This window comes from Phodopus roborovskii, unplaced genomic scaffold, assembly GCF_943737965.1.
Source record: "Phodopus roborovskii unplaced genomic scaffold, PHOROB, whole genome shotgun sequence".
In the NCBI taxonomy this organism is placed as follows: domain Eukaryota; kingdom Metazoa; phylum Chordata; class Mammalia; order Rodentia; family Cricetidae; genus Phodopus; species Phodopus roborovskii.
Genome location: NW_026126540.1, coordinates 29,641,239 through 29,666,107, shown reverse-complemented (window position 1 = coordinate 29,666,107; position 24,869 = coordinate 29,641,239). Strand labels below are relative to the sequence as shown.

The 24,869-nt window shown below is 46.4% G+C and overlaps 2 protein-coding genes across 3 annotated transcripts in view; one reads left to right on the top strand and one right to left on the bottom strand.

Moving 5' to 3' along the window:
- The window catches only part of LOC127232675 (NADPH-dependent 3-keto-steroid reductase HSD3B3), a 30,109-nt gene extending 23,447 nt beyond the window's left edge, over positions 1-6,662 (top strand). The window contains exons 3-4 of the mRNA XM_051198860.1: positions 3,587-3,751; positions 5,836-6,662. Coding sequence (XP_051054817.1) covers positions 3,587-3,751; positions 5,836-6,647 — 977 coding nt within the window. The 3' untranslated portion in view covers positions 6,648-6,662. The remainder of the gene's footprint in view (positions 1-3,586; positions 3,752-5,835) is intronic.
- An 8,318-nt stretch (positions 6,663-14,980) lies between these two features.
- Znf697 (zinc finger protein 697) overlaps positions 14,981-24,869 on the bottom strand; it is a 36,894-nt gene continuing 27,005 nt past the window's right edge. The window contains exons 2-3 of one of the 2 annotated variants that reach the window (XM_051199099.1): positions 18,580-18,824; positions 14,981-16,454 (exon numbers count right to left, since the gene is read on the bottom strand). In XM_051199099.1, coding sequence (XP_051055056.1) covers positions 15,022-16,454; positions 18,580-18,824 — 1,678 coding nt within the window. In that variant the 3' untranslated portion in view covers positions 14,981-15,021. Of the gene's footprint in view, positions 16,455-18,579; positions 18,861-24,869 lie in introns of both variants that reach the window. The other variant, XM_051199101.1, reaches the window with a different exon arrangement.

Genomic DNA, 24,869 nt, shown 5'->3' with positions numbered 1-24,869 from the left:
TGATAATAAATCACACATTCAAACATGTCATACTTTTGGATATCTTATACAACCTTGGAACATACACAAATGCATATTTGAAAATACAGGTCTAACACATAGATTTATTGGGCTTCCAGGACATTCCGAAATCCCAAAGTCAGTAGTAAATGGAAAACATTTCATTTTTAGTTTTAAAAATATATAAAAGGATAAAGTAGTTGGTAAAAATTACAAAACAACACAAAAAAATTACAGACACAGGAGATATCAAACTCTGTGTGGCCAACCTATACCAAAGAGATGGGGATAAGGCCATAGTTCTCTACTAAGGTCAGATGCAAAAGTCTTTCAGTTGTTTTGCTCTTCTCAGTATTGAGGATTTAACCCTAGGCCTTTTTGTTTACTGGGGGGGGGGGGATCCCCAACTTAAACATGGAGAATCAAAAGTTATTTAGGTGCCAATGTGCCTTGATCTCTGTTCATTGTCTACATACTGTTTGATCTCTGGGGCATCCGTCCCAGAAGTTGCAGGGGTCTCTTTGGCCACCAATTGTTAATAGGGTAACAATCTTTGGGAGGCAAGAAGGCAGCTCAGTACTGGTGTTGATTCAAGTTTCCAGAGTCTGACCCTGAATGGTTTAATGTTAATGTATTCAAGCACAGCACAAGTCAGCAAAACGTTGCTGCCGATAATTAACTCAATCCCTTGTGTGCAATGAAGCAAGCATAAACCTTAAGAAAAAAAGTATGCTAAGTAAGTATCAGACAGGACTTCATTGAAACTCTTTGTAAAGTACATGTGATAACCTTACATTAAGATGGGTTCTATAGATCGACTGAGTAAAAAAACAACCTTATGATAAGGGCCTGGGAGAGGGTCCAGCATGATCTTCAGACTCACAGATTGTGCAAAAGTCCCTAGACTAGAAAGCACATCCATTCCCAGCCTTCTGGGAAGACAACTTGTTATCCATTCCTTCCCTTGAAGCGTCCCCTAGTGATTATCTGTAGGCTCAAGGACCTCTGTGCCTCCTACAAAATGCCCTGTGTCTTTCTGAAATTCTTCTGTAGCTTTCTCAAACCATTCACAACTAGTCCAACTGTTTCCTCTATCCTGGGTCTTACTCTTTCCTAATTTGGAATCATCACTATCTGTAGGGAAACAAACAAACAAGAAAGAAACAACAACAACAAACCTACCTTCTGCCTTCTTCTCAATTCATTTTCCAATTTTGTAATTATCCTCATAAATCCTTATAAAACATGTCACACTTCCCTCCCATACTTAGTTGTTTATCTTTGTTAATACAACAAAATGCCAAAAGAAAATTACAAACCTCAAATTTCCACCTCATGTTTTACTATTTTAACTTCCTTAGAAATAACCTAGACACCCTGCCTCAAAACAATCAAACAAAATGAAATAAATAACTTAAAGAATGTTAGTAAGGATTACTATTGCTGTGATGAAGCACCCTGAGTACAAACAACCTGGGGAGGAAAGAGTTTATTTGGCTCAAACTTCCATATCATCTTTGTCATCCAAAGAAATCAGGCCAAGGACTTAAACAGGACAGGAATCTGGAGGCACGCGCTGATGCAGAGGTCATGAAGGAGTACAGTTACTGGTTTCTCTCATGGCTTGCTCAGCCTGCTTTCTTATAGCGCACAAGAATGGCACTACCCACGAAGGACTGGACCCTCTCACATTGATCACAATGGTGAAAATGTCCCCACAGGCTTACCTGCAGCCTGATCTTATAGGGGCTTTTTTTTTTTTTCTCAATTGAGGCTCCCTCCCCTCAGTAAGAGTAGAGAATCCTTCCAGTGCCCTGTGTCAGAGACATCTTGATGGTGGAAAATCTATATCCCAGCCCTGATGGGATCCCAAAACAAAGGGAACTTTGACTTCTGATTCCACAGACATGGAGACAACACAGATGTTTACTGATTTCCTCAGATTCCCACAGCTAAAATAAGACAAAGAAGGGTAGAGGTCCAGGAGGTCAGTGGTAGCCTCTGTCCCTTTAAAGGCTGGAGTGTGGTAGTTTCTCTCTGGATCTCCTACTGCAGATCACAGCATGATGTCAGCTCCATGATGTGGCAGTGAAGAACAATTTCCAAGTCCATGGTGTCTTGGATAAGGTGAGAGATGTGGCTCTACCACAAAGCACTCACAGTGTCCCTTCCTGGTGTCTCAGGAACCCCTCTCCAAAGAACTGATGTGCGAGTCTACTTCATCCTGTATCTGGGCTCCTCCTCCCCTCTCACAGCAACTCCTTTGTCTACAGTCAGCAGCAAACCGTACAGAAAGAGATTCACATCCGGGTACCTCCTTCCCAAAAGCATTGCCTCATCCTTCTCTACTTCAAGGCCTTCTTGGGGTTGCCTGACAGGGAAGAGGGACCTAGAGTAGACACATTCAGCAGAGGTTGTAATCTATCCCAAGAGGGATTTCTCCAGCTCAGAATTTCTACTTCTGCTTCTATCAAAGAATTCTCTGGCATTCACTCACTGCAAATTCAGTTGACTGGATTGTCTCAAAAGAGTTCATTCCAAACTCGCCTTGCTCTTCGGGTGCATAGAGAAGTACACATAGGTTTGATGTAGGCAGAAGGACAATGGGGTATTCATTGGAAAGATGTGTGTCTTTAGTCATGTCCCTGGAGCTTTCTGTACTTTCCCCAACCTGTTCCAGGGATACCAGAATCCCAACTTCCTGAGATAGCTGGGAAAGGACAGAGCAAACTGAGCAAGTTGTGTGCAAATTATGAAGCTCAAGCCAGTGTGGGACAGACTGAGTGTGGTACACTATAAATTTTCTGAGCTGACTTCAGTGACATTGTGATTGCTAGTATCATCCTATAAATTTGAGAGGAAATGGAAGAAAAGCATTGCTCGTGGTTATAATATGGTCCCTTGGAGGCCACATCATTTATAAGAAATGCTCACCTAAACCCATCACTGGGGTCCATTCTGAGTTCTCTCACAGCTTCTGGAGTTTTCTCTTGTAATTAACTGAGTGAGATCTTCATTTGTACTCAGCACAGACCCAGAAAGCACCAAGACCTATCGGGGCAGGACTGAATTTTCCGTCTTTGTGTCTCCTTCTTCTGGGTCCTCCTCACTGGAACTCTAGAAGACACGAGTATCCTGTTGCTTGCCCAGGTTACTCTCCTGTCTTCATACCTGTACATTTGCAACCCGAGACCTCTGTTACAGCTTCCCATGGAAGGACTCTGCCTCTGCTTCTCCTTCAGTCCAGACCCACAAGTGATTCCCCATTCTCCATCAATTAAATCCTAATTCTCCCTTTCTACATTTGACTTCCACAACCTCTCTGGTCACTCTAAAGGGTCTATGAGTTTCCATAACTCTACTTTCATGTACAAAGCACGAATGATATCTTGCTGCTCAGATTCATGGGGTAGAAGTGGACACTTGCTCCTTCCCTACTAATATTACATCGTGATTGCTGTGCATTTATTGTTCCTTCAGGAGAAAGGCCTCCTCCCCAGGATCTCCTCACTCTGACTGCCCTTGAAGGAAGGAAACTTCCATCCTGTGCAGAAAGCTTCCCCATGATCTGCTTTGTGTTCCTCAGAGCTGCAGACAAAGACCAAGGTGACAGTGCTGGAGGGAGACATTCTGGATGCCCAGTGCGTGAGGAGAGCCTGCCAGGGCATCTCTGTTGTCATCCACACCGCTGCTGCCATTGACGTCTTGGGTGCCATTCCCAGACAGACTGTGATAGACATCAACCTGAAAGGTACAGTAAGTAACTCAGGAAGATATGGATGAGAGGGAAAATTAGAGTGGCCAAACAGCATGAGGACGGGAAGGGAAATGCCAATCGTGGAGCACTTGCTGTGCTCTGGGTCGCCAAATACCTCTGCTTGCCAGCCCAGCTAACAGAACTCGAGGCTGTTGTTCTTGATGTTTAGAAAAAGAAACCAGACTGAGAGCGGGACACACGGACACACACACACACACACACACAAAATGTCTCCACAGGTAGTCAGAAGCATAGAAAAGATATAAAGCCACACCCATGACACTCCAGCTTCCAGGAAAGTTCTCCTGCTCCTCCAGGCCAAAAGGAGTGGACTCCATCTGCAAATGCTTGATGTCCATTCACTTGCTGCCTCTCTGGACCAAACCTTAACCTTTGCTCCACAGAGGTCTTCCTGGAAAGATGACCCAGTACTTCCTTTCTTAACAGCAATGGTTTTCCATTTTCCACACCATCTCTTCAGATCAGCATCAGTCTGCTCTTGAAGACTGGTCCTAGCCAGGGTGCAGTTTCCTTCTCAGAGTCCCAACCCTGAATGCTTCATGCCTCTGAAAGTAGATTTCCAATGTACTTTAATAAAGGACTTTCTCTGTAACATGGTTACTCTGCTCCCCACCCCAAGTCACTTCTTAGTGCCAGTGTACTCCAAGGTCCTGCCTGGCATGTATCCCCACATGACCTCCAAATTTAGTGACACAGGCTCCTTTTCCAAATCACTAATTATTTGGAGATGGCCATTACCAACTCTAAGGGGTTCCTTTTAGTCCTACATAGTTGTTTCTCTCATACCCTGCATTGCACTTTGCTGCTTTGAATACTCAGATTCTCAGTTCTGTATCTCTCTTTACTAAATGGGGAGAGGTGAGTGACAGCCTTTAATATCTAATTGTGAGTGCTTACTGCATCCCCAAATGTAGTGGTGCCTATCTATAATCCTAGCACTCGGGAGGCTGAGTCTGGAAGATCATACATTTGAGCCCAATCTGGACTACACAGTACTGACTCTATCTAAAAACAAGTAAAATAAAAACATATATTGCAACTATACTATACCTGAGTGGGCATGTTGTAATGTCTAAACTGCTTCTGAGAATATGGTATCTTGAATTTTTGGATTAAAAACTGATCTTCCTTTAATGAAATGAAATTCATGAACTGTTTGCTTTTATTGGGGGGGGGGACTCTTTTTGATGTTGTGTTGTTTCTGGAGATCAAACCTTGCACACAAGGCAAAGGCTGAACCACTGAGCAACATTCCCAAACCAAATGGTAATTAACTGATGTCTGTTTTTAGAAAACATAAAGGAATAATTTTCCAGAATAAAGATCTAGTGGAGAACTCTCCAGAATAAAGATGTTTATTTTCGATTTTTGGCTGCTTGATACATAGCAGTCACCTGAAAAGAGGGAACCTCACCTGAGGAATTGCTTAGCTCACAATGGCCTGTGGGTAAATCTGTGAGTTATTTTCTTGGTTAATGATTAATATGGGAGGGCCCCGCCCACTGTGAGCTGTCACTCCTGAGCAGGTGGTCCTGCATTATATAGGTAAGCAAGCTGAGCACGGAAAGCAAAGTAGTAAATAGCATTCCTCCATGGTTTCTGCCTTTGTTTCTGACTTTCTTAGTGATGAACTGTGATTGGAACGTATTAGCCATATAAACTCTTTCCTCCCCAACTTGCTTTGGTCATGGTTTTTATCACAGCAACAGAAAGCCAACCTGGACAGTGGCTTAGTGGACATGTATAAGACCCTAGGTTTGATCCCTAACACTGAAAAGAAAAGTAATTATATGCAAACACACAGAGAAACAGAGAAGAGGAGGAGGGAGAGGACTCTATAAACGCAGAAACTTAGAAATCACTGTTTTCCAGAATCCCCATGTCACCTCTTTTAATTTGGGGGTTATTCTGTGGCTATAGAATGGCAATTTGAGTCATTTAGATCTGAAAGAGTCCTTCCATTGGGGTTGAGATGGAGATGAACCCTATTCCACAGCCACAGTGGGGCCCTTTGGCTTACTTCCTAACTAACAGTAATGGTGAGCTTCCTTGAGCAGGTACTCAGCACCTGTTGGATGCTTGTGTGGAAGCCAGTGTTCCCATCTTCATCTACAGCAGCTCAGTGGCTGTGGCTGGACCTAACTCCTACAAGGTGATCATCCGGAATGGCTGTGAGGAAGATAATCATGAAAGCACATGGCCTGATCCATACCCATACAGCAAAAAGTTGGCAGAGAAGGCAGTGCTGGCAGCCAATGGGTCCACCCTGAAAGATGGTGGCACTTTCCACACTTGTGCCTTAAGATTCCCATTCATCTATGGGGAAAAAGACAAATTCATTGCAGCTAGTGTGGACACAGCACTCAAGAACAATGGTATAATTAACAATTTTGGCAAATTCTCTTTGACCAACCCAGTGTATGTGAGTAATGCAGCCTGGGCACACATTCTGGCTGCCAGGGGCCTACAAGATCCCAAGAAGTCACCAAACATTCAAGGACAGTTCTACTACATCACAGATGACACCCCTCACCAAAGCTATGTTGATTTATATTACAACCTGAGCAAGAACTGGGGCCTCCGCCTTGATTCCCGTTGGAGCCCTCCTCTGCCGGTGCTGTACTGGCTTGCCTTCCTATTGGAAGCTGTGAGCTTCCTGCTGCGTCCAATCTTCAATTACAGGCCTCCCTTTAACCGCCACTTGGTCACAATATTAAATAGTGTGTTCACCTTCTCCTACAAGAAAGCTCAGAGAGATCTGGACTATGAGCCCCCTGTCAGCTGGGAGGAAGCCAGGGAGAAAACTTCTGAGTGGATTGGGTCACTAGTGGAGCAGCACAAGGGGGCACCAAACACAAAAACTCAGTGACGTGATATTGGCAGGGACGTGACCCTGGGTGCAGTCAGGTCCTTCGGACCCAACTCTTCGACACACTGGCCAACTTGTCTTCAGGTCACCAGAAGCCTTGTCAGTCAACGGCCCAGCTGCAAACCTTCTGCCCTAAACACTTCTGCCCACAACACAAAGGCTGTGCCTCGGCTGCTATAACCAAAGGCTCGGTTGCTAGTGCTGAACTGCCTAGGGCCTCCCGTAACTTAGAATTTCATCGGAGCTTCCATTTTCCCTCCTGTGTGAGAAAATTTCCATTGCTTCATGGAGCTCAAAGAAAAGAACAATAAAAACTTTAATGCCTAATCTGGAAAAGGTGTCCTTTGGTCAATCTGGCTCCCAGCTTTCCTTTCTATATCCAATTAAGGCCGTAGTGAGAACAGAAACACTCTCACTCCTGCGTCGGTGGGCCCAAGCACTCCATGACTGACCTAGAGTGCCTCAGCACCAGGTCACAGGCAGCATCTTGCTCATAGTCTTAGGAAATCCAAACCCTCCTCCTCCGCTGGTGTTGCTTACTCTGGTTGTCAGTGGGTACAGCACAGCCCCGAAACATTGTGTGTTCCTCGATGGCAGAGTCTTGCCTCCCTTCATCTTCCTCCTTCTTACCAAGTGTATATGAGGCTCTCTAGAACCATGACAAGCCTTGAAAAGTACCCGGGAGGGTATGAGAACCATGAGAAATGGCCCTGGGCATCAGAGATTATCTGAGAATCTCCTTCTAATGAATTCCCCCTCCTGAGCCTATATTGTGAGAACCTACTCTCTGCCACTAAATGTAACTACCTCTCCCTCTCTTTCTTCTGTTTCTCCATCTCCCATGACCATATCCTCCTATTGCCTCAATCGCTTTCCTACTCCTCTCCTTCCCTCTCATTCCTCAGTTTCCCTAAGCATAGGAAGCCCATTAAGCAGGTTTGAGGCTTCCCAGGATAGCAGATTAAGTCTCTGACCACAGACCCCAGAGATGAAAGGGGCCCTGTCGTCTGCTCAATCGGACATTGCCAAGCTGAAGGAACTGTGGGGACACAGTATAAAGGAAAGAAACTGTCTCTTGTCATGACTGGGTATTAACTCACCCACCTTTTGGTTATCACAAACAACACTAAAGTCTCACCCAGCATCAAAACTTCTTTATCACCTCCCATTAATTAATGTTTTTAGGAAGCCATTGGTTGAGGCTAAGCACCTGTACGAGGATCAGAACACAAAACTACGCTGAAGTTCTGTACAACAAACCAAACCTAAGAGTGTTTTCCTGACCACCTTCAATCTGGAGACAGTTGCTGGTGGCCATTAGAGCTCCTGCACGCAGAAGCAATGTACTACATGCAAACCACCACAAAGGGGCAATAAAGGCACAGGAAATGGCAGCTGCCCCAGCCTGTGAGCCTCCTTCCCTTTTCCTATGGATTCAGCAGTCTTTGGTCATGGAATAAGGGAGGCACAGGGAAGGGCTCACCCACAGGTTTGAGTGTGGTGTACAAGTGATTGGAGAGAGTGGAGTAAGCAGAAGGTGTCCGGGAAACAGGTGGGACTTGGAAAGGAGAGCCAGGTGGGTCCATGCAGGGAGGACAGCCTGAGAGACGGTGCAGAGGAGGAGTGTGCAGGTGGAGGAGGAAGGGGGCCAGGTGAGTAAAGATGCTGGACACCACTTAAGCAGGGTTTGCTGAGGGACAGCGGGTGTCCTGGGTGCCAGACAGAGCTGGACACTGGACAAGCGTGGCCTCTGGGGACCCAGCAGAGTGTCCAGTGGATGGTGTGCTTAAGGCCGTCTGCAGGAGTCCTGCACTGACAACCCATACTCAACTGTTTCTCAAATCTATCCCAGAATGAGGTTGGGGGAAGTAAAGATAACTAACCGAGGGACAGGATGAACAGGGCATTGGGAAATGCCTCAGAGGTTGTTTGCTGTGATGCTCCACAGTAGACTCCGACCCCATCTAGACTGCTGACTTTGCCAGCCCTCGGCAAAGAAGAAAGTAGGAGAGGTCTTGCTTCCCAGAGGCCTCGAAGGCACTGGGTGACTGAAAGATAGTTTACGTGTTCTGGCTCCGTTTTCTGTGAAGTCCTGAATCTGTAGGGTGGTGTGAAAGCAAAGTGATGTGAGAATACTTTCCCACTTTTCCACCCCATGGGCTTTTGAACCTATTAGTAAAGTGCCATCATACTCCTCCAGGGACTATGAATGGCCTGGGGCAAGGAGGAGCTCAGGAAAGCCCATCCATCCTCTGAGGTGCTGCCTTCTAAATGGTGGCGCTGACTGCTCAGATCAGCAGGTCATGAGCTCTGGTGTTTCCCGGGTGGGATTGAAGCCCTTTGACAGTCACTGACCTGTCACTACACTGTGACATAGGAGAAAGCCAATGATGATGGTATCTGGTTATCAAACAGGCTCTCAAAAAGGCCAGAATCTTGCTCAAGACACCTGCTGCTTATTGGCAAAAATCTACCTTGCACACCCCAATTAACTGATATCCAGATTTAAATAATAAAGTCACAAAAACCTCTGCTAAAACATGTCTAGCCTCAATTCATCAAGCTTGAGCATTCCAAGGTGTGCAGAAAAAGCAACTCTAGACCATGCAGAGACTGCCCAACAACACTGGGCAGCTCTAAACAAATTTCCTGGTTTTGTTTGTTTTTGCAGTCTTCAAACTGTTATTGGCCTCAAATTCACGACCCTCCAAGACCGGTCTTCTGAGTGATGGGAGCACAATATTAAGCCACCACACAAATTGCTGGCCCTGCTGTGGGTTGGGGATGTAGTTCAGTTGGTGCAGTGCTCATTTAACCTACATGAAATCCTGGGTTCTAACACCAGCAGTGCATGAAACCTGATGTGACAGTATATAGCTGTAATCCCGGCACTTGGGAGCTGGAGGCCAGAAGCATCTGAGAAGTGTTCAGTCATCCTTTACTAGGCACACCCATGCTAAAGCTCAGGATTTGATTTCATTTTCCTCAGATGCTTGTAAGACCAGTAGCTGTCCTGGCTAATGCTTCAAACCGCTCTCTTGGCCTCCTCTTTGCCTTCCTTCCCATGGCCTGTTGAGCAGAGAAAGAACTCTGGGTCATCTACACAAGGAGGTCACTGTGAACATTAAAAGATAAGGTAATAAATTCTCACAATTCTATTTCTGCCTTCAAGCTCTCTTCCCTGGTAGCTGCTGAGTTAGTGTTTTCATCTGGCTAGACCCAGACTAGCTAAGGTGGGGGGAGGGTGGGTCTCAGCCTTCCTAATGATGCACACTTTAATACAGTTCCTCATGTTGTGGTGATCCCCAACCGAAAAACTACTTTCTTTGCTACTTCATAGCTGTAATTTTGCTACTGTTAGGGATCATAAATATCTGTGCTTACTGATGTTTGTAGATGACCCTTGTGAAAGGGTCATTCAACCGCCAATGGGGTCATGACCCACAGATTGAGAACCACTGAGCTAAGACATTTTAGCAAAAGTTCAATCTAGCTGGTGAGGTCCCTTGGGTATTATCAGCAATCATTAATTTGAATTGCTGAGAACCAAGGCAAAAGAAATTTTATCACGAGATTCAGGAACACCTATTATCATCTCTTCCCTTCTTGATAACTAATTTGTTTGAATCTCCCATCCCCACATTCTCTGGGAATGGAGAACATAGATGAACAATCTGAAAACATGCCTATTCTTCCAGAGCCACGCTAGCCTCACTGTGCTGCAAACTATTTCGACTTCAGCCATTAACCAGTTCCAGGATGATCTGAGATCCACCCAATGCTCCAGTGCAGGACTCCGCAACTTCAGCAATCGTGTATGTGCATAAGCCCAAGCTCTTTGGAGACCAGAAGACCATGAGTGAGTTCCATGCTGGTGGATTTGGGATTTGCCTTGATCTAATTCAAACTGTGCCCTGAGTCTTCCCTTTGGAATAAGAAAGCACATTCCTTTTTTATTATTATTATTTTTATTTTACAGGAGCCCACAGTTGAGAGGCTTTGGATGTTGTAAAAAGCGAAAGATTTCCAAGTGTTTGAATATCTTAAAGATGGTGGGACTTTTAAAGTTATACTGTTTTATATTATGGCATGAACAAAGATCTTGGTGACAAACAAGAGGAACAACATTGGTTTAAGAATGGTGTATCTGTGTCCAGAACAAGGGGTCAATTGTGATGGTTAGGTTATTTCAATTTGACACAAGATGAGTCATCTGGAAAGACTGATGTAACATGAATGACCAAGAGACTGATATTGGGGTTCAAGCTTCAATCTGAGTATCAGAAAAGCAAAACGGCTGGCCACCAGCTTCTTACCTCTACATCAGCCTGAAAGAGCTGATCTTAGCTCCACCAGCTCTCACCAAGCCTCAGATTGTAACCTCTCTTCAGCATGGCTTGAGAATGAATGCCTCTCTGAGACCCTGCTTCTGTCTTATATACTTCCCTAATGTTGGAACTGTAATTCTCTTTTAGATTGATTCAGTGTTATGTAGATGTGGGGCCTTGAACTCACAGAGATCTGTCTACCTGTTAATCCTGAGTCCTAGGATTAAAGGTGTGTACCACCACCTCCTAGTTTCTGACTGATGGGATTAAAGGTGTGTGCCTGGTTTCCATGGCCTGTGCAGACTTTGATTTCTGAACCCTCAGGCAAGCTTTAATAAACCATAAACAATATATCACCACAAACAGAACCTTGACTGAGAAAAATGCCTCCACAAGACTGGCCAACGGGCAAGACCGTGAAGCATTTTCCTGACGATTGATGGGGAGAGGGAACAACCCACTGTGGTTGGCATCACCCTAGGGCAGGTGATCCTGAGTTACAAAGCAATCCAGGACAAGCAGGGCAAGCCACAGGGAGCAAGCCAGTAAGCCATGCTCCTCCATGGCCTCTGCATCAACTCCTGCCTCTAGGCTCCTGCCCTGACCTCCTTTCATGAAGGACTGATTGCAAGGAGTCAGGTAAACCCTTTCCTCCCCGACTTGTTTCTGTTCATGGTGTTTTGTCACAGCCATAGAAAGCAAACTAGGACGTGTGTGTGTGTGTGTGTGTGTGTACGTATACATATTAAAAGAAAACAATTCTGAATCAGTGTCTTACTCCACAGGTCAAGTTGACCTCATACTAGAACTCACTCTGTAGCAGCCTCTTGTCCAGTACCCACTACACCCCCTCGTAAAGATACATTGGTATTTTAGGATTGTGGCCCATCTGGTTTCTGTCACAATTACTCAGTGTAGACAGTTTGCAAGCATGGCTTCATGGGGTGTAACTGCGTCCCAATAAAATTTCATTTACAAAGAGTCATGTGTGAGACACGAATAAGGAAGAATGATAAAAGACTGATAGGAATTTAATGACAAATATCACATATTTGTTGTTGAACACCAAGAAGCTGTCCAAGGAACCATCATTAAGTAAAAACAGCCTGAAAAGAAGGCTGTTCTCACATCCACAAGCACACTCACACAGAATCGGGTACTATTAGGATCGTTAACTTACTACTTTAACAAACAGATGTAAATTAGCACAACAACGAAAAGTGGCACAAACTTCAGAAACACAGTTCAGATTGTCTATAAACAGTTTTGATTTTTCAATTTTTACTTTTCACATATATATATATACAGCCTCTGGACTGTAAAGAGGACACGTGGCTTAAAGGGGGAACTGCTTATATTCCTCCATAAACCAGCTTTTGACCAAATGCCCCAGGAAATAAACAGTACAAAGGCCTCTGACATCAGTAATGAGTTGGAGAGGGATCTCTTAACATCTCGAGCATGAACCACAGTCACCAGGGTATCCTGAAGGAACAATATTATTCTAAGACGGAAGACGAGAGATAACCAACTGGGTGCATGGACTCTGGCTTACTTCGAGCAGGCATGTTCCCTGAAGATGTGAGAGAAACGGAATCACATTTTAAATACGCCACTAGAGCAGTGCATTGCTTGCTGAACAGCTTCTCCTGCTGAGGAGTTCACTGGGCGAAGGTACTAACACAGTAGCTGACTGATTCTCTGACCTGTAGCAATAGAAAGAACAGAGGTCCAAAGATGTCTACTGCCATTACTTCACACCAGCTTGCATACCCACTCCCCACTGAGCCAGCTCACTAAAGCTGCTGCTATGTAACACATTTGATAATGGCTGTGCTGTGTGTGATGCTAACGACAAAAGGCAAAAAAAGAAAAAAGAGCCCCTAAAGTGGCTAAAAATATGTATGAAGAATCAAAAGTGGGGTGAGATGTCACTGCCACACACTTGAGAGAACATAAAACAGCCAGAAGAGGTAGATGTGTATATATAAAAAAAATAACAATAATAAGCCAGTCATAGTGGCACTCATCTGTAATCCCAGCAGTTGGGGGGGTAGAGGCAAGGGGATCTCTGTGAATCCACAACTAGCCTGTGAGTTCCAGGACAGCCAGGGCTATGTAGAGAGACCCTGTCTCAAAATAGAAAAAAAAAAAAAAAAGGAATTAAAGCTTACTTACAAATTGGCTGTATTGTTTTAAATAGATCTCATAGATGTGGCATTCAGACTGCAAGAGTCGGAATAAATAGTGGGCATAGACTCTGCACATGTAACTGGAAGAGAATTACAGTTTTACAAAACTATCCCTGGTGTGAGTGTCTATTTCCATCTGTGAACAATAAACAGATTTGGTGGACAAATCAGCAGACGATATACAAGCCCGGATGTTGTTCAGATTTTTTAAGTGTTCTTAGAATGTCAAAAAAAAAAAAAAAAAAAAAAACATGCTTTCCTACAGCCCCCAAAGATCATTACTAAAATACAAATGATCAAGTATAAATCACTAGCATTCACAGAAACTTCACTAAAACCGTAAAAACAACCGTAGGTTTCCCCCCTTCAACTGTGTCCAACAGTTTCAGACTCCCATGACAGTCTAGGGTAACAAGTGTCAGCGAGGAAAACCACTGCTTGCTACAACACTAACTTCTACAGGCTAATCTAGAGGAGGGATTTGCAGTGTAACCAAAATCTACATGTCATTTGACTACGGCCCCCTACTAGAAATAGAACATAGTGAGGACACTAGAATCAGGTGACAAAGACCAGCTTTGTCAATAAGGACATCTTTGGTCCTTCTAGGCTTTATGTCTTCCATCAAGCACAAGAATGCTCAGTATTCTTATTGTATTATATAAATGAGAATGTAACTCATCCTAGCAAGCGAGCTGGAGAACACAAAAGGTCAGCCTCCAACATCCAAGGTCCTCAGCCTTCCTTCAAGAGGCTTGCCACACTTTTACTCCAGACCTATCCCCAAGACATAGCTTGTAATACTGATTTACCTCATGAGCATGTGAGAAATACTAGCAATCATTAGAAAGCATAAAACACTTTGTAATTACAAAAGTGCTATTTTAGCATCTGTGTAACTAGAAAACATTGTTTGTGCTATTTGGCAATTTTGCATTCCCACCTCCCCCTAACTGTACCCTCCATGTGTAAATCTGTGCCTCTCATGTGTGGAGGGAGAGGGGGAAACCCCTGTCTGGATTAGATCCCTCATTAATTTGTGCGGGTTCAGGATACACACATGCAAATGAAGGCATGCCATCCCGTGAGCTCAGCTTTCTTGCATCTTCCACATGAGCCAGCAAAGCTAAGCTGGCTGACTTTCAGGAACAGGTTTCTCGGGCAGCTGTCGAAGTCTTCAGTTCTCCTGAAACCTAAGGTACTCTGTACTAAAACTGGGCAAGTCCTGACTTACGATGGGCAACCCTGATCCAACATGAAGAACCAAGTGCAGGATTTTCTGAGAAACCAGGGAGTCCGTTGTTGGTGGATTTCTGAACCCAAGGTGGCCCCTTGAAGTAACTATGCAGGTTTTCTGCTCAATCTCCCCTGGGTGCCTCAAAATAGCAGCTAACTATGGCTCATAGGAAGGGAAGTGGATACCAAGCACCCTTTTCTATAGGGATGGGAAGGGTCTGACTAAAGCTAGTATGAGAGGTGTCACAAACTTATTCCTACCCGCGTCTGATTGTACCCCCATGACTCTAAACCACCTTCCTGGTTCCCAAAAGCATGGTAGCCCAGCCCCTCTCTGCCCAGTCCCAAATCCCCTTCCTTGGGGGTCCTCCAAGCTTCTGTTCATCCAAACTCCTCACTCTTTACAGTGTGTACTTAAGTAAGCCATCAACTCAAGCACCTCTCCCAAGAGTTACTTCCATGGAGGAGGTTAAGCACCTCGAAATAACATCTATCAACCGTCCTCTTGGGAGCCACCAAGCATTAAAAAGCTCCCCCAGACACTCCCGCCCCTTCCCCCACATCTACAGGATCAGTAACCAAGTCTACTTCCAGCGATGCCTCATTCGGACCCCCGCCCTAGCACAGGTGCAACTTTTGATGCTGTGCAAGGTGCGTCTTGTAGCGGAAGCCCTTGCCGCAGCCCGCGCACTTGTGGGGCTTGTTGCCGGTGTGGATGCGGCGGTGGCGGATGAGGTGGGAGCTCTGGATGAAGCTCTTGCCGCACTCGATGCACGTGTAGGGCTTCTCGCCCGTGTGCGTACGCTGGTGCTGCGTGAGCGTGGAGAAGTCGCTGAAGCGCTTGTCGCACTGGCCGCAGCGGAAGGGCTTCTCGCCCGTGTGCACGCGCAGGTGGTTGACGAGGTGCGAGTTGCGGCCGAAGCCCTTGCCGCACTCGCGGCACACGTAGGGCCGCTCGCCCGAGTGCGTGCGCTTGTGCGTGAAGAGGTGCGAGCTCACGCTGAAGGTCTCGCCGCACTCGGAGCACATGTAGGGCTTCTCGCCGGTGTGCACGCGCTGGTGCTTCACCAGGTCCGAGCGCCAGCTGAAACGCTTGCCGCACTCGGCGCAGCCGTGCGGCTTCTCGCCCGTGTGGATGCGCTGGTGGTTGGCCAGGTGCGAGCGGCGCACGAACCCCTTGCCGCACTCCCCGCACGCGAAAGGCCGCAGCGCCGCCGAGCCCGCCCCGCTGGCCGCCGCGTGCGCGCGCCGGTGACTGAGCAAGTGCGAGCTGAGGCTGAAAGCTTCGCCGCACTCCGGGCACGGGTAGGGCTTCTCGCCCGTGTGCAAGCGCTGGTGCTTGAGCAGGTCGGCGCGCCAGCTGAAGCTCTTGCCGCAGTCCGCGCACAGGTTGGGCCGCTCGCCCGTGTGCAGCCGCAGGTGGTTGGTCAGGTAGGTGTTGCGGCTGAAGCCTTTGCCGCACTCCCCGCAGCGGAAGGGCTTTTCGCGAGGGGGGCGGGCCAGCGCGGGCCCCGCCCCAAAGCCGCCGGCCACGCCCATGCCCATCATCCCCACCACCCCTCCGCACTCGGTCGCCAAACCAAAGGGCTCTAGGCTGGCCACCGCGGCGGCCTCAGCCAGGCGGTGGATGCGCTGGTGCTGCAGGAAGGCAGCGCCCGGGCTGAAGCTCTCCCCGCAGTCCGGGCAGATGGTGGGCGCGTCCATGATGCTGGCCATCAGGCTGTCGAGTTCCCCGAGGTCCATGGCCATGGGGTGATGGAGCCGGTGGAAGCGGCGGTGGGCGGGTTTGTCACCGCGGTGTGCACCTCCCAGAGAGAGGTGACGCCTCCAGGGAAGCACCGGGGGAGGTAACTGCTCTTCCTCCTCCATCAGCCGGTTCTCCCCAGCACTTTCCTCTTCTTCCTCTTCCTCCTCCTCTTCCTCTCCCCGGGGACTCCGGGATATACTGTCAGATTCTGACAGGCCTGGGAACAGTACCATGTCAGCCACACCAGACTGGTCATCCTCTTCCTCACGAAGGACAGTCCCTTCTTCCTCACTCAGAAGACCTTCTGCAACAGACAAGTTGGCAATGGGAGTCAATTAGACCTGGTATACAAAGGTATTCTAGGAGAACTGCTCTTCAAAGATTGTTGAGTCAAAGGAGTAATAGCCCTCCCAAGTACTCCCAAACACCACTCCACCCCAGTTCCCCAGCCTCCTTATTATACTCTAGCCTCTTTCCCACTAGTTTCCTCCAGGTAAGACCCAAAGGACAGTGCATTCTGTCCCATTGCTAACCAGGCTTTTGGCAGACCCCATCTACTATATACCCCAAGCTCCTAACCGAACCACTAGAAGTCCGCAGATGGCCAGTTTTGTACCAGACAGGGACTCAGGAGATGGACTTGTCTCCAGAAAAGGAAGGAGATGGAGTTGTCTCCAGAAAAGGAAGGGAACAAATGTTATTTGCTCAACCTTACTCTGTAAAACTGGAGCCTCAAAGCACAAGTCAAGCTGATCATGAAAAGTAAAAGAGACCACTTAGAGGCATCGGGTCCAGAACTGATTTTAAAACAAAAACAAAACCATTGGATCAATCTGGAATAGCTTGAGAGCATATCCAACCTTTGACATTGCAACACCGTGTTACGGTCTACAAAAATCTGTGCCCAAGAAGCAGTCAAGTCTTAAACGGGAAAAACTCAGGAGAGATAATTTATCTCTAAACAGCTGTGCAAGCATGAGGACCTGATTTTGATAGCCCACTCCCAAAAGCCAAGTGGGATGCTTGCAATTCTAGTGGGAAGGCAGATACAGGCAGATCTCCCTGGGGCTTGCTGGCCAACCAGCCTAGCCTATCTTAGTGAGCTCTAGGCCAAAAAGACCCCCATCTCAAAATTCAAGTCAGATGGCTCCTAAGGAAACAATGCCTGAGGTGAACCTCTGGCTGACACATGTAACAACCCACAAATGTGTGTGTGCACACGCACGCGCGCACACACACACACACACACACACACACACACACACTCCTGGAATTTTAATTACATTTACAATGTTGTGTTGGGCATTCACAGCTGTCCTCAGCAACAGGTTTGTCATGTCTATTAGCAAACTGAGCTCAGAACTGGGAGATGGGTAAGGGATGACAGACAGCCAAGAATTGCTAAGACCAAGTTATAAACTGGTAGAGAATATATACCTGTCTTTCTCTGGCTATTTCCTCCTCAAGCAAAGAGCTCTCAAGGAAGTTACTGGAATGTGAAGGCCACATGCTTATATGCACTGTGGAGGAGGGCAGTGGAGCATCTGGGACTTTGTCATAGGGAAAGGAATGTAACCACAGTCCTGGCCATAGAGTGGTTCAGCTTTCAGTCCCTGCTGTTTACCCTAAACAGCACAAAGCAACCAATGTCCAAAGACAGAAACAAGGAAGTGGCTAGAAACCTAGGATTTGCTTTCAGGTCAGAAATAGCTGACCTGAAGGGGTGGTAACCAGGAACTTAGGCACTTGGGTAGCCAGCCTCATGAACACAGGTGGATCACTTAACCACTGCATTTGCTTATCTAGAGAAGGAAATGATGGCTTACCTAGAAATATCAATACACTTTGCCCAGCACTATGCTGTCACTTTTTGAAAAATTTTAAAAAACATATATTCATCTATTATGTGTATATGTGAGTGTGTATGTACAACATTCATGCAGGAGCCTGCAGAGACCAGAAGAGGACCCTGGATCCCCTGGAGCTGATTCCAGGTGCTTGTGAGCTGATTAATATGGATGCTAAAACCAAACTCAGGTGCTCTTAGCCACTGAGCCGTCTCTCTAGGCTCCTTGTCACTCTTTAAATCCAACAGGTAATGTCATTCCCCCAACACCTGTGAGTTAGGCCCCAGTATTGCCAGTGATTCCACTGTAGTGTTGTCACAAGTAGTCATCCATAGCAAAGGCAAGACCCATGAGTGGCCCTTTACTCATACTTACCAGCGTGGCCTCAATGGCAGATGGCATTAAAGAAAAAGGTGGTTAGAGGGCCAACATTAGGAGAGCCAAGTCGCTTGAGAACCCTGCTCAGTGGTCTCTAGAGTGCCCGCCCTATTGGCCCCCAAGATGCCGGCCCTGGCTGTATGCCAGAGGGACCAAATGCAAACGTGAATGGGGTAACTTCCATGGATGCTCGGCTCCGCTTACCTGGACACACAGTGGACACTATCTGCCTCTCTTGTGAGTTCACTCTTAGATGGTCATCCTGGGGGTCAGAGTCCATCTCCTGCTCCAGGTGGCCCCTCTCCTGCATGTCCTGTGGATTGGAGCCCATTCCTCTTTCTTCTGGGTCCCCTTCTCTGTCCTCGGAGTTGTCAAAGTCAGAACCCATATCTCTGTCTGCAGGATCCTGGTGTCCACTCACACCCTGATTATCTTTCTGTTCCATCCAGCTTTAAGAAAAGGGCAAAGGAAGTAACCAAGGATCCCTGCTCAGACAAAACATGGAGAAAAAAAGGTTACATCAGCCTGGATCCAACCCTTCACTACATGGGGTCTTGATTTCCCCCATCCAGTGAAACAGCTTAGTGCTACAAGCCCCAATAACAAATCTACTAACTTCCCACCATACATACGCTTAGGATAAACAGCTGGGGGGGCATTTGGGTGGAGGAGGAACAGGGCCACATCCTGAGACCACATGCCAACACTCATGGGGCCAAAACTAGATCAGGTCAGTCTTTGAAGTGTCTTTGAAGTATGTGTGTGGGTGTAAGTTGATAACATTGAAGTAAGCACTGCTCTCCCCCCCCCACTTTTACTTTATTTATTTCTGCAGTGCAGGGGATTGTATCTGGGATGGAAAGCACTCTACCACTGGGCTATATCTCTGGCTACTTAGTTGTTATTTTGGAACAAGGTCTTGCTAAGTTACCCAGGCTGGCCTTGAACTGATTCTATAACCTCGGTAGGTCTTGAACTTTCCATCGTCTGCATCAGTCTCCTGAGTGGCTGGGATTCTAGAACTGTGACATTTCTCTTTTCATTGTTTAAAAGCCTTTCATGTTTATCTTGCTTCCTGACTGTATGCTCATGCCTTCACCACAATCTCACCACAAGGAAAGCAATCTTGATCCACTGCTGGCACATTTGGCACACATGGAATCACCACAGGTCCTGTCCACTTAAGCAAACACTGAGTGTTTTTGCAACCTCCTTGGTACAAAGGTAAGCAATTCTTTTGTCACGGGTTTGGGGTAGAAAAGGCTATGATGGCATATTAAACTCTAGACCACTCTGGGTTGATGAGGGATATCCTTCTGTATGCTGTGAATGTGTGTTTCTCTTATTGGTTGATGGATAAAGTTGTTTCAGCCAATGGACAGGCAGGGTATAGGCAGGTAGGAAGTACAGGCAGGGCTATCAGTCTAGGAGAATTCTGGGAAGAAGAACACAGAATGAAGAAGCAAGAGACTCAGACATCACTGGTAAGCCAAGACCTTGAGGAGATATGTAGATTAATAGAAATAGGTTAATAAGAGAGAGCTAGCCAGTAAGAAGCCTGAGCCATAGGCCAAACAGTTTATGATTAATATACATCTCTGTGTGTTTATTTGGGACTGAAGGGCTGCAGAACGGGGGTGGGGGTGGGGGAGATGGGGGATTGGTAGGGTGAGGAGACAGAAACATCTGTCCACAGTGGATACTTCTAAGCACTGTCCCCAGAGAAGGAGGAGGAAACAAAAACAAAAATAACAACAACAAAAAGTACTTTTACAGCTGAAAAAAAATGTAAAGCTAAAAAGAAAAGCCTTAGTAACAATTCTCCCTAGTCTATGAAAACTCTAGTATAGACAGGAAGCCAATTTTGCTGTCTCAAACTCCTGTGTTTTCCTCCCTTTCGTGAAGCCTGCCCTACACAACCCTGTAACATTCTCACAAGTATTTAGCTAATTATTGGAGGGCCTTTATGGAGCCAGAAGGAAAATACACTCAGTCCACAAGACTAACAAACATCAATATGGCAACTTCTTATCTAAGACTGTGTCTCCAAAGGCACACTCAGCCTGGCTTTGTGGACAGGAGCTGCTATACCTCTAAAAGAAGTAAGCCAAGATGAGTCAGACCTGTGGCAAGTTTGTTGGAAGCAAGAGGAAGAGATGCTAGGGCCTGCTGTGTTAGAGACCATCTCCACAGTCTTAACTAAATACATTGCAATGTGTCAGTTATAGACCAACTTTAAAAGAAATGTGTATCAGTGACAACTTGGCAGAATTTCTACCAACAAACCCAACACATGAATTACAGTGAGAAAACATTAGATTTTGAAGCCCTCTGTGAATGTCAGGTTTGCATCTCAAACACAAAGGGCCCCTGTCAGGACTGGGCACTTGAGCCAATAATAATTTCTTTCTGCTATCCATCATGCTTGCAGCTTAATTCAAGGAAGCAAAGCCACATCCAGGTCACGGATCCAGGTCTGTGATTTGAAGGACACCACTTCAGGCACTGTCTCAGCAATCCTAAACAGGACACAGAAACAAAGCTGCTAGACTGGATTCCTTGCATCGGAAGAAGGTGGGTGGGAAGTAGTGGCTGGAGATGGGACGCATACAGTTTATGGAGTCCCAGGCACATAAACCCAGACATGTCCATGTGTCACTGTGATGCCAGGACCCAGGAGGTGGAGGCAGGAAGGAGGATCAGAAGTTCATACAGTGAGTCAGAGGGCAGCTGGGCTACATGAGAGACCCTGTCTCATAAAAAAAAAAGGGGGGGAATAAAATATAAAGAGGAAAATAAAAGGTATTGGGTATGGCGAGCAAGGATATTCCATCCTTTCCTCCTTAATCAAGGCCCTCCCTGAGGCAGCCCTGGTTTTGGTATGAAAAGCAGGAGTGATGGGTCGAGGAAATCCTTCCACTATGTCAGGCAGGCCCAAGGCAAGTCAATTAACCTCTCATGATTTCAGAGTCACCACTGGAAAGAGGGAATTGCTACTTAACCTTTCTCACAGGGAGGGTGTCCCAAGGAAACTAATTAAAAAGCACTTTGGAAAACACTGGAGAGAGCCATTGTGCTATGAGCTTCAGTGCTGCTCTGCATCTCAGCACACCTCTCAAGGACACAGCAGCTGCTGCAGGGAAATGCATGCATTATTCCTCTGCATCTCAGCACACCTCTCAAGGACACAGCAGCTGCTGCAGGGAAATGCATGCATTATTCCTCTGCATCTCAGCACACCTCTCAAGGACACAGCAGCTGCTGCAGGGAAATGCATGCATTATTCCTCTGCATTTCAGCACACCTCTCAAGGACACAGCAACTGCTGCAGGGAAATACATGCATTATTCTCTGCATCTCAGCACACCTCTCAAGCATGCAGCTGCTGCAGGGAAATATATGCATTGTTCCTCTGCATCTCAGCACACCTCTCAAGCATGCAGCTGCTGCAGGGAAATACATGCATTGTTCCTCTGTGTGTAAGCATACCTCCAAAGCCACAGCGGCTGCTCTATAATTTTGGTAGACACAGCACCCCTACAGGATCTTAGATCTTCCTCAATAATGATGAGAGTGTAAAGACTGAGCACCTTCCCTCAAATATCTTGAGGAAGCTACTGTGTCTGAACTCAGTCAACAGTATCCTCAGGACAGGTGTGTTCCTTCAGAAGGTCAAGCAAGCTGTCAAGTCTCAAACTGATGGTTTATGATAGGAAGAAAGGGATATTACTACAGCCATGAAGCTTCTCAGAAGCATATTTCATATGGGATTTCAGTCCCAGGTCACACTGTACAGCACTCTTTACCCTCTGACAGTTGGACTGAATGGACAAGTAAATCCCTAGAATCTGCACATACAATGTACCTGAAGGTGTGGAGTGGAGAGACAAGAGGAGGTTTGCAAATGTGGCTTACTGGTTTGCTAGTAGGGGAGGGGCTTAAACAGAGAAGGATCAATGTTTTCTAACAGTCTGAATGCAGCAAGAAAAAAAAAATGTGTCAGCAAGTGCATCACCAGAGACTCCCAAACTAAAGGCCAATGACTACAGCCCACCTCCCTGAAGGTGGAGCATGGCAGTCCAGCCTGGGAAGCAAGGGTGCAGCTCTATCTCTGAACCCTTTAAATGGCAGGTTCTTGGAAGGCCAGAATCAGAGGAGCTCTGATTGGTGACTTTCTGTGCACCCAGAGATCAGATCAAACACAGTGGTTTCTCTAACTTTAAAGGGAAACAGGATCTAGTTTCCCCCACTGAGTGCTGGCATCTAAATTCATGCACAACCACAGGGAATCAAGCCAGGCTTTAAGCTCCTAAAGGAACCCTTCCTGATCCTTATCATACAGGGAGTGAGGGTTAGGAATGCCCCGGAAAGGAGGAGAGTCCATATCACCCAAAGGGACAATATTTCACATACTTGTTTTTTGTTTGTTTGTTCTTGTTTTTCTAGACAGGGTTTCTCTATGGAACAGTCCTGGCTGGCTGGCCTGTAACTTGCTCTGTAGCTCAAACTGACCTCAAACTCACAGAGATCCGCCTGCCTCTGCCTCCTGAGTGCTGAGACTAAAGGCATGTGCCACCACTGCCCGGTTATCACATGCTTGTTTTAAAATGTCTATGTTAACGAGAGACTAGAAGTGTGTGCCTGTTGCGCCTCCACCTCACACACACACATCTGCAACAACACAGATTCAATCCCAGGTATGCTTGCTCATCCTAGATTGTAGGCAGCTGTCAGGCAATGGTGGAAGTTATTTAGAGATAAGGATAGGCGATCAAGATACATCAATTGACAAAAACACACAGCTGGTTTTAAAATGTCTTTTCATTAATATAGTCACAGTAGCATACACCTTAACACATGCACACACGGCTCAGAAAGGAAGGCCAGGAGATCATTATTAAAATGCCAACTATCTCTGGGTCATTTCTTGGAACCTTCTGGCTATTAACTCTTATCTTACCAAAATCCAATGGTGTAAAGCTATTTCCAACTTCACAGACCAGAAATAAGAGCAGAAGTGAATAGACCAAGGTCCTGCACTCAGTGAACTACAGCACAGGGCTGGCCCTTCTCAGACAGCTTCTGGTGCTTTGGAACATCTTGGCCGTTTTTATATGCATCAGCAGTTCTGACAGTAAACGTGTTCTTTTCTTTACCAAGGAAAACAACTACCCTTATTTTCAGTATGAGCAAACATGTTAAAGAAAAACCTGTAATTATTCTAGAAGCAACAGAAAGACAGGCAGGGAAGTCATGATTCTGTCATCCTAAAGACTAGATTTTCAGATGGGCTATCTACTGGCTCTAGCACAACTGAAGTGTCTATTCAGGCACATCTTGTCCCAACACCTTTCCTACTCAGTCTCAAAAACTAGGAACATTTTTTGAAAGCTCAGCCAGGGTTGGTTGGATAATGAGTAGGCAGCTTGGCAGAGTGATGGCTTTGTAGCCAGGCTGACCCGTGCTTGGATTGTCTGCTCTCAACCAGCTATTTGACTTTATGTGAGTCACGTGACCTTGTAGGAGCTCTAATTCTGCATCCATGAAAACAAGGATACTGCACCCACATGCAGGGTCATTCTGAGAGCTTGTGAAATTACATATGTTAACACCGATGACACATTCAGTGCAAAGAGAATAGAATTTATAGTTACTTTATTATGAAGTTCCAGGTCAGCATCTTGACTTAATCAACTGCACTGTGAACTAAGGTCACCATCCATCCACAGCTACATTCCCTGGGAACAGCCCTTTTTAGCTTCCAGCAGAACTTCCCTCAGCTGTGCTGCTGTTAATGAACAACTCACCGTGTGAAGACAAGAATCTAGGAGAGGGTGGTTGCTTGAGGGAGCTGGATGCAGAGTGAAAAGCTGGTAGTTGCTAAAAACCCATCGTAAGCATAGGACATGGGTCTAAACTTAATGGGAGGAGTGAGTGCGTGGCTTCGCAAACCCCAGTCACACCATGTCTAACAGAGCCTACTCCCCCAGTAAGAACAGACAGAAGTTTAATAAGGGAAAAGAATAGAGTAAAGGGAGTGGCCCAAAAGGAAGAATTAATTCCACATTTAGTTCTAGCGGCTCACAGAGGCAAAGGAGCAGCGAGGGCTGATGGCGCGGAGCCAGGGTACAGCCAGCGCCACCACTGTGCTGTGTGTCCCCTCCAGGCTTCTTCTCCATTAGAGTTTGAATGTGCGGGGAGGGGGTGAAGGGGAGGTAGGAAGATGGCTCAGAGATTAAGAACACTGGATGCTCTTCTAGAGGAACCAGGTTCAGTTCCCAGCATCCACACTGCAGCTCTCAACTGTCTGTAACTCAAATTCCAGGGGTTCCGACACCCTCACACAGACATGCGACATGCATGCAGTAAAAGTAAATCCTTCTTAAAAGAGAAAGTTTGAATGTGCCTGAGTTGTTGACAAACAAGTGAGCTGATAGAGAGGGGCACTAAGTCAGTTCTGCTAGACAATTTCAGTTCCACCCTGTCAACTCACA